The sequence below is a fragment of the Sminthopsis crassicaudata genome, chromosome 4 (genome assembly GCF_048593235.1).
Source record: "Sminthopsis crassicaudata isolate SCR6 chromosome 4, ASM4859323v1, whole genome shotgun sequence".
Lineage (NCBI taxonomy): Eukaryota > Metazoa > Chordata > Mammalia > Dasyuromorphia > Dasyuridae > Sminthopsis > Sminthopsis crassicaudata.
In genome coordinates this window covers 429,843,978-429,857,750 of record NC_133620.1, presented here as the reverse complement: position 1 = coordinate 429,857,750, position 13,773 = coordinate 429,843,978, and the positions used below count along the sequence as shown (strand labels likewise).

At 38.1% G+C, this 13,773-nt stretch overlaps 1 protein-coding gene across 5 annotated transcripts in view; it reads left to right on the top strand.

Annotated features, from left to right (window-relative positions):
- The window catches only part of ADORA3 (adenosine A3 receptor), a 70,825-nt gene that overhangs the window by 46,315 nt on the left and 10,737 nt on the right, over positions 1-13,773 (top strand). For 2 of the 5 annotated variants that reach the window (XM_074263052.1, XM_074263051.1), the window contains exon 3: positions 6,010-7,045. In XM_074263052.1, the coding sequence (XP_074119153.1) occupies positions 6,095-6,616 (522 nt within the window). In that variant the 5' untranslated portion in view covers positions 6,010-6,094 and the 3' untranslated portion in view covers positions 6,617-7,045. Of the gene's footprint in view, positions 1-3,146; positions 4,022-6,009; positions 7,046-11,958; positions 11,985-13,041; positions 13,059-13,773 lie in introns of those variants that run through there. The other 3 variants (XM_074263054.1, XM_074263050.1, XM_074263053.1) reach the window with 3 other exon arrangements.

The following is a 13,773-nucleotide window of genomic DNA, read 5'->3' as shown; positions in this document are numbered from 1 at the left end:
TTTGTGTGATACCTATTGTTACTATAGCAATAACTGTCCCTTTGACCCACAAAAATGTTTGTGGCAGCCCTTTCTGTAGTGGCAAGAAACTGGAAACTGAGGCAATGCCCATCAGCTGGAGAATGGCTGAATGAGTTATAGTATATGAATATTATGGAATACTATTGTATTATAAAAAATAACAAGCAGGATGATTTCAGAGAGGCCTGAAGAGACTTACATGAATTGATGCTAAGTGAAGTGAGCAGAACCAGGAGATCATTGTACATGGCAACAAAAAGATAAGATGATATGATCAATTCTGATGGACGTGTCTGTCTTCAACAATGAGATGATTCAGAGCAGTTCCTATGGTCTTGTGATGAAGAGAGTCATCCACACCCAGAGAGAGGACTGTGGAAACTTGAGTGTGGATCACAACTAGCATTCACTTTTTCTGATGTTGTTTGCTTGCATTTTATTTGTTTCTCAATTTTTTCCAGTTTGATTTTTCTTGTGCCATCTAGGGGGTGGGGTAGGGGAAGGAGGGGAATTGAACACAAGATTTTAAAAGGGTTAATGTTGAAATGAATTATCCATGCATATGTTTTGAAAAATAAAAACCTTTAATTTTAAAAAATTGTTCCTTTGGTACCAGTACAGTTCTACCCTATCATCATTCTTGCCTTGCTAAGCCCATAATCAGCTATAAATTAATCCGCTATAAATGTAAGTTATTTAATCAACTGAGATTGTTATGGCTCTGTGAATTTCTTACCTAATTAACTATTAAATTCCCTAAGATGGGAATTTCCACCTCCTACACTACTATCTTTCTCTACTAGGAACCTCACTTCTTTGCTTAGAAAATAGTTTTCATTTTTGTTTTTCTTGACGCATCATGCAGTCCCATAACCTCTCCCATATCTTCCCCATTCTTTTCTCTTTTGCTCCAATCTCAGAGGAAGAGGTGACTATTCTTGCTAAAACCAGCTTCACTACTTGTATCCTTGAAACCATTATCACTGTCATTTCTAGAAACATCTTATTTAATGTCTTCAAATATGCCCAGTTCTTCCATTTCATTAAACACCTTCACTCAGGGAGACTGAATGTAAATAACACATTACTTTCACTTTTTTTTCCTTACCTTTTTTTTCTCTCTTGGTTTTTCCCTTTTGTTCTGATTTTTCTCTTTCAACATGATTCATAAGGAGATGTATATAAAGAATGTACATGTATAACCAGAAAAAAAAATAACCAACCCCTCCCTTCATTTAACCTTACCATCTATCTTTAGCTAGCTTTCTCCCATCCAAACTCTCAGAAAATTAATTTTTTAAAAATAAATTTATCAAATAATTAAATCAAGATTTTAATTAAAGATTTAATAATGGGTACTTTTGAGTTGGAATTAGCTCTAGGATAACCTGAAATTGAGGCTTCAGAGATCCAGTGACTTGGCTAATGTCACACAGCTGGCATTTTAGCCAAGGTGACTTGATTTCAAAGCTGATGCCTATTCTTTAGCCATCACCACCACCAAATAAAAAGGTGCCTTTCATTGGCACTTGCACAGACTCTTAATAGTGTTTTCCTATGACTCTCCCTGCCTACTTCTTTCCCCCATCTTTCATGTATGACTACCCCCAGACATAATCCTGATGCCTAGATCTGGTAATGAGGCAATGCCCATCAGCTGGAGAATGGCTGAATGAGTTAGGATATATGAATGTTACTGAATATTATTCTTTAAGGAAAAAAATAGGTGGGATGATTTCAGAGAGGCCTGAAGAGACTTACATGAATTGATGCTAAGTGAAGTGAGCAGAACCAGGAGATCATTGTACATGGCAACAAACTCTTTCAGTGGCTTCCTATTGTTTACTAAGTGAAGTTGATGTTTCTTAATCTGGAATCAACCAACAAATATTCTGTGTCTGCTGTGTCTGCACTAGGTCCTAGGGATACAAAGACACAAAGACAGCCAGTCTCTAGTTGAAACAATCTCCTTTGGAGACAATATATACGTGTATAAGCATATATAAAATGTGTATGAAGTAGACACTAATTAAAAACAAGGTAATTTAAAGGGAGAGATTTTGGCAGCAGGAAGGCAGAGGGCCAGAAAGACTTCATTTAGGAGGTAGACTTTGAGGTGAGCTTTGAAGATTTTACGAGGTTGTAATTAGAATGAGGGACAGATCGAAGAAAAAAAACATGGAGATGGGAGATGGAGTGTTACATGTAACTAAAAGCAAAAAATGTCAGTTGTGTGTGAAGAGGATTATTGTATTATAAGGTGGAAAGGCAGGTTGTGGAGCTATGCTGTAAAGGCCTTTAAATGCTAAACTGAGAGAAGTTTGTATTTGATTCTAAACATACTACAAAGCCATTGGATTTATTGAGCAGAAAAGGGATAGGTTCAGGCCTGTGCTTTGATAGATGTATGGAAAATGGATTGGACAAGGGAGAGGCTTGACCAATGAGGAGATGGTTGCAATCATTCTGTGAGAGGTGATGAAGGTCTGAAATAGAGAAATGGCTGTGTGAGTAGAGAAGAGGAGGGAAATGTCAACAGTGTTATGGATGTAAAATCAACAAGACTTGGCAATTGATTGGATTGTGGGATAAGGGATGAATCCAAGGTTAGGAATACTAGTGACTGCAAAAATGGTGGTATTCTTGACCCAGGATACCTTGATTATAGAAGTTAGGGAAAGGGGTGGATTAGTGGATAGGAAATAATGAGTCCTGTCATGTTGAGTCAATATCCAGTTTGAGCCATCCAAAAACCAGTTGATAATTTCCCTGAGTACCTGGACCCTTTTCACTATCTTGCTTTTCAACTCTTTTATCTGTTAGCTTTTTATTAGAGTATAAACTCTTTTAGGATTCTTATGCATTTATTATGTTTCAGACTCTTTGAAGACAGGAATACTGTCTCATTCAATTCAATTCCCAGCGTCCTGGAACAGGACTCTAAACATAGTAGGCATTTTGACCATGTTTCTTGACCAGAAATTCTCTTGCAAAGTTAGCAAAAAGCCACGAATTCTATTTGATAATCACATGTTTGCCCCTTCTTCCCCAAATTAGATTCATGCCTGTTTTACCCTTCCCTTAAATCCCTGGTGGGGTTTTAAATACACAACAATCTCTACATCAAGCTCAGCTTCTTTCCTTTCCCAAAATCTTCCCTCCTCCCCTTTGGTCTTCAGACTGAGATCCTTCTTGGCCCAATACTTCCTCTTGATTATCTCACTTCCTGAAATGCCACTAAAGAGTGGAGCTTATCTTGATGGAGCTTGGAGAAAAATCTAAGGGTATTAGTAAACGAAGGGTCTGAGACTGTCAGTTTGGGTAAACAGCAGCAATAGCTTTGCAGAATCACGCTCTGAAGATCCCAGTCCACAAAGAACCTTCCATCAAGACTTCCAGGATACCCTAGAGAAGGATATATGGCTTTGCTCTTCAGTGGATACTCTGTAAAGATCAAAGTGTCTGCAAGAGTTCTCTCCACCGGCAAGGAAAAGAAATGGGTGAATTATGAATCTTGACAATTGCTGACCTTGGATTTCTGGGGAAGTCTTTTAACAGAATTGATATCTTAGTGACTGTTTTACCACTTCCAAGTGGTTACTTATTCATCTCCCAAATGGAAAAAATGCTTGGAAATGACACGATTACTCTGACATCTGGGAGTATAGTATATATCGTTGTAGAGATTATCATTGGACTTTGTGCCATTGTAGGCAATGTGCTTGTCATCTGGGTGGTCAAGTTGAACCCAAGCCTGCAGAATACCACTTTCTATTTCATTGTGTCTCTGGCCTTGGCTGACATTGCGGTGGGTGTGCTGGTCATGCCTCTTTCCATTGTGATTAGCTTGGGCATCATCATTCACTTCTATAGCTGCCTTCTTATGTCCTGTCTGCTGTTAGTTTTTACCCATGCCTCCATCATGTCCTTGCTGGCCATTGCTGTGGACCGCTACCTGAGAGTCAAGCTCACGATCAGGTACTGTTCACCTGCCTGTGTTGTGGAGTTGGGGAAGAGAATGGGGATTTGGGAGGGAGAGGTTGCTATGGGGCATCAGGATGGCATCTTGCAAAGCTCCACTCTGGTTCTGTATAGAAAATGTGGTACAGTGGTTAGTGCATGTAATGTGTAAAAATGGGATGACTTTAGAGTCAGAGCCTATGACTTTGGTCAAGTCACTTAAACTTTGTAAGTCACAGTTGCTTTATAAAATGAGAGGGTGGGACCAGATGGCTCCAAATCTAAAGAGTTTCCGAGTGACATTGAAGATGAGATGAGGGGAGGGAGAACTAGAACTTTCTCCAAATGTCTAGTTTTGTTGCTTAAGCATAAATAAACTTTTTAAACGTCTCCCTGTCCCCCATCCCCATTCTCAGTCCTGCACTTTGTTGTCTGTCTGTTCATACTATTCCCTATACCTACTTCAAGGGCAGAGTGGTGTTCTTTTGTCTCAGCTCTGTTCTCACAAATTGATTGGCTCCCCAGCCAGTGTATCTTCTACTCAAAAGTGTCAAATTCATAAGAAATGTTCTAGAATTTTTAAGTGGCCACACTATTCGCTCAGGCCAATATGAAAGGAACAAAAAGGTAAGGAGACCGAATGTGATGCTAATTGGCCTCCTGCCATAAAAATGCAACTTTCCTCCATTTCATTCCCCACCTAGCTAAGTGGTCTCACAAGAAAGTTTTATTTTTTGCTTTGAAAGTGTGTCCCTTAAACCAAGACTCTTTCCTTCTGTCAAGTGGTTTAGATCTTAAGTTGTAAGAACAACAGTGGAAAAATCCAGAGAAAAAGTCAAACTTCCTCAATAGATCATTTGGGTTCCATCTCTTGGTTTGTTTTTGAAGCATAATTGATTTATTTTTATGTTACAATTATTTCTGAATGTACTCTTTTTCTCTTTTCCAGCAAGGTTTACCTAGAAATAACTAGATAAGATGTAGATTGTGTCTTGCATAATATGACACTCAGAGTTGTTCCCCATTTGACAAATGAGAATAGTGTATTTTCTTACCTATTTCCTTGGGCCAAGCTTGGCCATTATACTCATATACTAGTTGGTTGCCTTTTATTGGTGTTTCCATTTACATTGTTGCAGTCATTATTTATGTTTTCTTGGTTTTGTTTGCTTTACTTGGCATCAGTTTCTCTGTTTTTTGACATTTTCCAAATTCCCCACCAGATTTATCTTTTCTCATGGCACAGTAATATTCCATTGCAATTGTGTTCCACAGCATGTTTGACTAATTTCCCAAAAGACACAGTCTTGTTTTCTACATCCCTCTTTCTTACTGAAGATGAGAAGTGGGAGTGGAAAGCCCCACTGCCAAAATAACTATTGTATTGTTCCTGTCAGTCTTCTCCCTGACTAGAAACTCAATCCTTTCACCAAACACAGCAGAAGGAGGAGTTCTTAGGAAAAATATCTTTATGAATTTTGGAAATTTCTTGGAATGGAGCTATAAGATTTAAAGAATAAGTCCAACCTCCTCCTATTACAGATAAGGATACAGAGGTACTCACAAGTGATGGTAGTTTTCCTAAAATTACACATGTTATGAACTTTCAGAGGCAGACCTCAAGTCCAGCCTTCTGGCTATAGAGCCAATGTTCTTTTTGCAACACCTATACTGCAAATGTTCTTGTGAAGCCATTGGGCCAGTTCTCTATCCATCCAAAATGTGACTCTTGCCTTAAGGAAATATCTTCAAAGAAGATTTGGAAATTTTTGTTCCAACCTACTCTGTTCCTCCTGCTATTATATCTATGCTGTTCAAGCATGGAAACAACAGAATATCAACCTGTTGTTGAGCGCCATCTAGACTATAGTATATCTATATTGTTTAAGCATGGAATAGCAAGCTGATCTTGAAGTTCTGAGGATAGAATATTCAGTCCCCGTCCCCCGTCCCCCCCCTTATCTTTCTGCTTTCTATTCTCTTTGAATTTTCTACCTTAAAACCATCAGTTCTTTCCCCTCCCAACAGATATAAAAGAGTGATCACTCAGAGAAGAATATGGATAGCCCTGGGATTCTGTTGGCTGGTGTCTGTCCTGGTCGGGCTGGTCCCCATGTTTGGCTGGAATGAGAGACTGAGCCCAGGGAGCTCTGGGAATGCCAGCTCCCTTGTGTGCCGCTTCCACTCAGTTATGAGGATGGACTACATGGTTTATTTCAGCTTTTTCACCTGGATTCTCATCCCGCTGGTCATCATGTGTGCCATCTATGTCGACATTTTCTATGTCATCCGGAACAAGCTCAGACAGAGCTTCTCTGGCTCGAGAGAGGCTGGTGCATTCTATGGGAGGGAATCCAAGACAGCCAAGTCCCTGCTTCTCATCCTCCTCTTGTTTGCCTTTTCATGGCTGCCTCTGTCCATCATGAACTGTGTTTCTTATTTCTTCCCCAAGGTTATCATAAACCAAAATTTGCTCTGCTTGGGCATTCTGCTGTCGCATGCCAACTCCATGATGAATCCCATTGTATATGCTTGCAAAATAAAAAAATTCAAGGAAACCTACCTTTTGATCCTCAAATCCTACATCCTACGTATACCATCTGACTCCTCGAGCACTAAGCAAACTTCAGAATAGAAATCCTGGGAATCACATTGTTCATTCCCTTGTTCTTATTTCCTTTTTGGAGATTGAGGGGGTCATTTGGCTCATTTACACCTCCCCCTTCTGTCTTTGCTCTACAGAGGATTGTACTCGGGATGGGCAGCTAGTGAAAAGCCTAACTGCTGATAATTTTTTCTCCTCTGAGCTTACGAGGGAAGTTTGAGCAATAAGTACTAGAGATTGCTCCATTTTTTAATCTGTAAAATGGGAACTACAGTAGGTGGTAAACATTTTGGACAATGTTTGAGTTCTGTACCATTGGATCTGCTCTCCTCCTAATAATAGGATTGTTTTTAATACCTACTGGGAAAGATGGGAGGGAAGTAGACGGAACAGAATGATGGTTTGAACTACTGAGTTAATTTGTTGGTATACATGATCAAATAAAAGATGATACTTTAACAATGTGGCACAGCAACTTGCCTGGGGACGGGTTGCCTGCAACATAACACAGCTAGTTGCAGCTAGCATATGGTTAGCTTTTTAAAGGTGGGCCCTATTGTTTTGAGCCCCCCCCCAAAAAAAAAGAAAAGGAAGGAAGGAAAAAGGGAGGAGGAAGGAGGAAGGAAGAAACAGAAGAAAAAGAAGACAGAGGCAAGGACAGAAGAGAGGAGAGAAAAGGGAAAAACAGGGAAAGTGAAAGAAGAAAGGAAAGTCACAGGTAGGCAGAGAGACAGAGATAGAGGAGGAAAAGAGTGGGAGTTTCTTGGTCCTCTTTCCCAAAACATCTGGCTCCTTATTCTTGGGCTAAAAGGAAGTACATTTCAATTTCAAGAGCCGTTTTCCTATATTACAAACCATAGGATAGAACTTCTCTATTTATTGTAGGGTCGCTACTACTGTGTATTTTCATTTTTCATCTCATGGAAGATTAATATTTCTTTTTGAAAATTCAAAAATTAATCTAGCCTCAGATACTTATTATCTGTGTGACTGTGGGCAAATCATTTAACCCCATTTGTCTCAGTTTCCTCATCTATAAAATGAACCAGAGAAGAAATGGACAATCACTCCAGTATTTTTGCCAAGAAAAGCCCAAATATGGTTGAAAAGAACTGGATATGACTGAAATGACTAGGCAACCACAACAATCCTGAGGGGGAAGGGGAAATGTATTTAGATAGGTAGATAGGTTGTCACAAAGTTGTCAAGGCTTAAGGTTTTGTGCTATAATGGAAAGCCCTGGATTTTGAAATCAAAACACCTGAGGTTGAATCCTGGCTTTACCACTGAATAAAGAATTCAGGTAAGTTACTTCTAGTCTTAAAATCCTAATATCCTTTTAAAGTCCTGCAATCCCATTGGTCTGTTAAGTCCTGAGGAAGAAAAATAAAGCCCGGGAAGGTTAAGGACTTGTCTTATGTTATATAATTATCATGGGTAGGATTTGCACACAGTTGGTGCTTCCCCCTGTACTATCCATAGATTTTTACTTTCATATTAAAATTACTTTATAGAAACAAGAGACCAAAGAACTTTTGATTAAATAATAGACTGTTTTTTTAGAAACCAACTCAAGTGTGAAAACTATACAAAGAGAAAAAAAAATTACATTCTAATTTAAAAGCACAGACCTTGCTCATTAATATTTAACCATTAAAATTCATTTTAATCTTTACATAAAAAAGGCAAATAGCACCTGTAAAATAACAATGAAATTGAAGGCATATTTTTCACATGGATATATACCAAAGTCCCAAAGTATAAGGCATTAGGCATTAAGCATTCAAAAATGAAATACAAAAACCAATCCCTGCCCTTAAGGAACTTTCCTTCTACATAATATGTAAATAAGATCCTTCAAACTCACACTTTGTCACCAGCCCATGCTAACTTTCCTTCTCTCTGATTGGATGTTTTTCTGAGTTTGTACTGAGTTTTTTTCAAACCTCCTTTTGAGGAGGGCACCAGGTTAGCCATTTTTTCATGTTCAATTCATCAATACTTACTTGAACTTATTTATCATGCCCCTGAGCTATACATATACCTTCTCTCCACCATTTACTCCTTTCTTCCTCATTTTTCAACTTCTTTTTGTTTGCTCCTACCTTCCTCATTCTTCAGTTTCTTTTTTCTTTTTTTTCTTTTTTTTTTTTTTGCTCCTACCTTCCTCATTTTTCAATTTCTTTTTTTGTATTGTCTATTCCAAAAGATTGTTAAGTTTCTCGAGGGCAGGAACTATTTTTTTGTCTCTTTTTTATCCCCAGTACTTGGCATAGTTCCTGGTACATAGTGCTTGTTGACTGATTAACAAGATAATTGAAGGGGGAGGATAAAGATGATTGAAAAAAACTTTCCCTTTGGAGATGATACCTAAACTAAACCCTGAACGACCATAGATTTAGAAGAGTAGCAAAGATTGCATTCAAGGGATGAGAAGACAGCCTGTGTGACAAAAAGTCATGGAATTAGAAGATGAAATGTCCAGTTTGGGAGACAATTTAGCTGGAAGATAGAATGCATAAAGTGGGGAGTAATGTGAAATAAGTCTGCAAAGTAAGAGGAAGCTATATTTGTGGGAGGCTTTAGATGTCAGACTTATGGAGACATGGAGAAAGGGAAAAGAAAGAAAAGAGCACTTATGTGCTATGCATTATGGTAAAGGCTCTACAGATTTTCTCATTTGGTTTAAGGAGCCTGTATATTATCCTGGCAATATTGTTGTTGTAGTTTATCCTCCTTAAAGATGACTATGCTAAAGATGACATGTCAGTGAATTGAATTGAAGTGAGGGAGGGTTGGTTGTGCAAGGTCATCTGCTTCACTTTCTCTTCCAGTGCCCTCTGGGTCCAATGGCAAAATATGGACTAAGATGACTGGAGATGGCCCTTAATGCACTGGTAGTCTAAAGGCAATAGGAAACTATTGAAAAAAGATTTTTGACCAGTGGCATAATATGGTCCAATCTGTCTCAAGTTAGTTGAAAACCATTCCCCAATTGATAAATGATAAAAGGATTTGAACAATTTTCAAATGAAGAAATTAAAACCATTTCTATCATATGAAAAATGTTCTAAATCACTGTTGATTGGAAAAAAGTAAATTGGCTAAGATGACAGGAAAAGATAATGATAAATGCTGGAGGACATGTGAGAAAACTAATTTCTAACTAATGCATTTTTGGTGGAGTTGTAAACTGATCCAGCAATATCTCTACTGGATCTGTGTCCCAAAGAGATTATAAAAGGGGAGAAAGGACATCCATGAGCTTAGATTTTTTTCAACAATGAGGTGATTCAAGACAATTCCAATAGAAAGTGCCATTCAATCACCTCCAGAGAAAGCACTATGAGTGTGGGTCAGAGCATAGTATTTTTTCACCTGTTGTTTGCTCTTTTTTTTTTCTTGTGTTTTTTCTCTTTTGATCTGATTTTTCTTGCACAGCATGATGAATATGGAAATATATTTAAGAGAATTGCACATGTTTAACCTATATCAGATTGCTTGTTATCTGGGTAGGGGGAAGGGAGAAAAATTTGGAACACAAGATTTTGCAAAGGTGAATACTGAAAACTATCTTGTGTTTATACCATGTGTTTATAAAAATACTATTTTGAAAAGATAAGTAGTTTTTTTTGTTTTTTTTTAAAGGAAGAAACCAAAACTTTCAACAACTATAAAAAAAGGTTTGGCAGTTGTATGGAGAAAATCAGATAAAAAGATACTTTGGGCAGGGAAACCAATTAAAAAGTTATAACAGTCTAGGCAAGATGTGATGGTGATGAGAGCGAAACCAGACAGCCCTGTAAAGTTATGTAAAATTACCAACAAAAAGTTATACAAACTTCTCCGGAACCAGGAAGAACTTCCAGAGAACGACTCTCTTCATATACAAACCTAAACGGTCCCACACCCTCTGGAACTAGGAAAAAGAATATCCAGAGAATGTACCTTTTCAGATACAAACTTAAATGGTCTTGCCTATTCTGTTCTATTGTTCTATTTCTGTATAAAGTAGGCCTTCAGAAAATGTCTCTTTGCAAAATCGCTTCTCTCTTGAGAATGATGTGTCCGCCAAGAGCGCTATCTTGGTGTCTTTCTAACAATAAAAGCCTTTTATCACAGCCTTTTAGTAAGTGAATTTCCTTCACTACAACCCGCCGGAGCTTTGGAGACAAGGACCTCACACCTATCCCTGACACATTACACCTCTCAAGACCCCACCCTCATCAATGTGAATGGGGAAGATCTCCCAATGACTGACAAAAGTCCCTCCATCAAATCTTTCCTTTTGTTCCAGAACACTTTAGAGAAGAAGCTTCATGAAGCTTCAAGGACCATTGCACACTTTTTAAAATGTTTTTTTATTAATTTTATAATTATAACATTTTTTGACAGTACATATGCAGAAGTAATTTTTTTTTTTACAACATTATCCCTTGTACTCCCTTCTGTTCTGAATTTTTCCCCTCCTTCCCTCCACCCCTTCCCCTAGATGGCAGGCATTCCCATACATATTAAATATCTTATAATATATCCTAGGTACAATATATATGTGCAGAACCGAATTTTGTTGTTGTTGCAAAGGAAGAATTGTATTCGGAAGGTAAAAATAACCTGGGAAGAAAAACAAAACAAAAAAAAATGCTCACAGTTGTACATTTCCCAGTGTTCCTTTTCTGGGTGCAGCTGATTCTGTCCATCATTGATCAATTGGAATTGGATTAGCTCTTCTCTATGTTGAAGATTTCCACTTCCATCAGAATACATCCTCATACAGTATCATTGTTGAAGTGTATAATGATCCCCTAGTTCTGCTCATTTCACTCAGCATCAGTTGATGTAAGTCTCTCCAAGCCTCTCTGTATTCCTCCTGTTAGTCATTTCTTACAGAACAATAATATTCCATAACATTCATACACCATAATTTACCCAACCATTCTCCAGTTGATGAACATCCATTCATTTTCCAGTTTCTAGCCACTATGAAAAGGGCTGCCACAAACATTTTGGCACATACAGGTCCCTTTCCCTTCTTTAGTATTTCCTTGGGATATAAGCCCAGTAGTAGCACTGCTAGGTCAAAGGGTATGCACATTTTGATAACTTTTTGGGCATAATTCCAGATTGCTCTCCAGAATGGTTGGATTCTTTCACAACTCCCACCAACAATGCATTAGTGTCCCAGTTTTCCAACATTCATCATTATTTGTTCCTGTCATCTTAGCCAATCTGACAGGAGTGTAATGAGATCTCAGAGTTGTCTTAATTTGCATTTCTCTGATCAATAGTGATTTGGAACACTCTTTAATATGAGTGGAAATAGTTTTAATTTCATCATCTGAAAATATCCTTTGACCATTTATCAATTGGAGAATGGCTTGATTTCTTATAAATTAAAGTCAATTCTCTGTATATTTTGGAGATGAGGCCTTTATCAGAACCTTTAACTGTAAAAATGTTTTCCCAATTTGTTACTTCCCTTCTAATCTTGCTTGCATTAGTTTTGTTTGTGCAAAAACTTTTTAATTTGATGTAATCAAAATTTTCTATTTTGTGATCAATAATGGTCTCTAGTTCTCCTTTGGAAACACATTCCTTCCTCCTTCACAAGTCCTAGAGGTAAACTATCCTATGTTCCTCTAATTTATTTATGATCTCGTTCTTTATGCCTAAATCTTGGACCCATTTTGATCTTATCTTAGTATGTGATGTTAAATGTGGGTCCATGCCTAGTTTCTGCCATACTAAATTCCAGTTTTCCCAGCAGTTTTTATCAAATAATGAATTCTTATCCCCAAAATTGGGATCTTTGGGTTTGTCAAACACTAGATTACTATTTTTATTTACTATCCTGCCCTGTGAACCTAAAATATTCCACTGATCAACTAGTCTATTTCTTAGCCAATACCAAATGGTTTTGGTGACTGTTGCTTTATAATAGAGTTCTAGATCAGGTACAGCTAGGCCACCTTCATTTGATTTTTTTTCATTACTTCCCTTGAAATTCTCGACTTTTTGTTGTTCCATATGAATTCTGTTGTTATTTTTCTAGGTTATTTAAATAGTTTCTTGGAAGTCTGATTGGTATAGCACTAAATAAATAGATTAGTTTAGGGAGTACTGTCATCTTAATTATATTTGCTTGTCCTATCCAAGAGCACTCAATGTCTTTCCAATTATTTAAATCTGACTTTATTTTTGTGGCAAGTCATTGAACACTTTTTTAACAATTAGTAATGAGTTCTAGAAATGGAGCCAAATGGCAGAGTAAAGCCAGGAAGCTGCAGGAGCTCTCTTGTTTCCCTTCAAACCTGCTAGAGGTGATGGGAATGGGTGTGAAGAAACATACAGGTTAAAGTGACAGGAGGCAATTGAGAGGCAGCATAGGAAGTTGTGATGTTGTAGCATCAGACTTGGTGTCAGGAAGACCTGAGTAAGTCACTTTTATGTGCCAGAATCTGTTTCCTTCTCTGTCAAAAGAAGAGGCTCAACTCTATGACTCTTAGGGTACCTGCAAGCTCAAAACCTGTAATTCTATTAATCTCCTATGGAACTGATGAGAATTAGATAAGGGGTAACCCCTTTTGGTTCTTACAAGGATACATAGTTAAATGCAGTCTAGTGACGGTGCAGAGTCCCCTGTAAAGGAATTTATAGGCCCAAAAACCTAGATTGATAAAAAAGGTTTATTGAAGGGGTTTGGAAGTAAGGGTAAAAGTAGAAAGATGCCACGGCCAGAGCTGGCGCCGGGTGGACAGGAACCCTTACCTGGTTAGAAGGATACCATGTTTGGTTAGAAGGATACCTACAGAGAGTGGGCTCCAGGATTCTCCTTTTTATAATGGAGACTCTTGGTGATCTTGAAGGTGGGTGGAGTTCCAGTCTCCTGGAGGGTTAGAATTGAACAGTATTCAATGGGTTTTTAGATAAGGAGGAAGCTGTTTGTGGGGGTTGAGGAAACCTGAGCAGATAGTGGGGGGCAGGGAAAGCCCAAGTTAGCTCAGATCTGATGGGGGCTGGGAAAGCTCAGATATCTTTGGAATTCAAAAGGGTGCTTTTGACCAGGATTTGTGAATCAAAGGTGCTTGCTTCTTTAGCCATGGGTGGGGGGAGGGGGTTGGAAATCAGAAAGGAATCTTAAAGGGACCTCAATCCACATCAGAACCAATAAAAATGCATTTATTAGG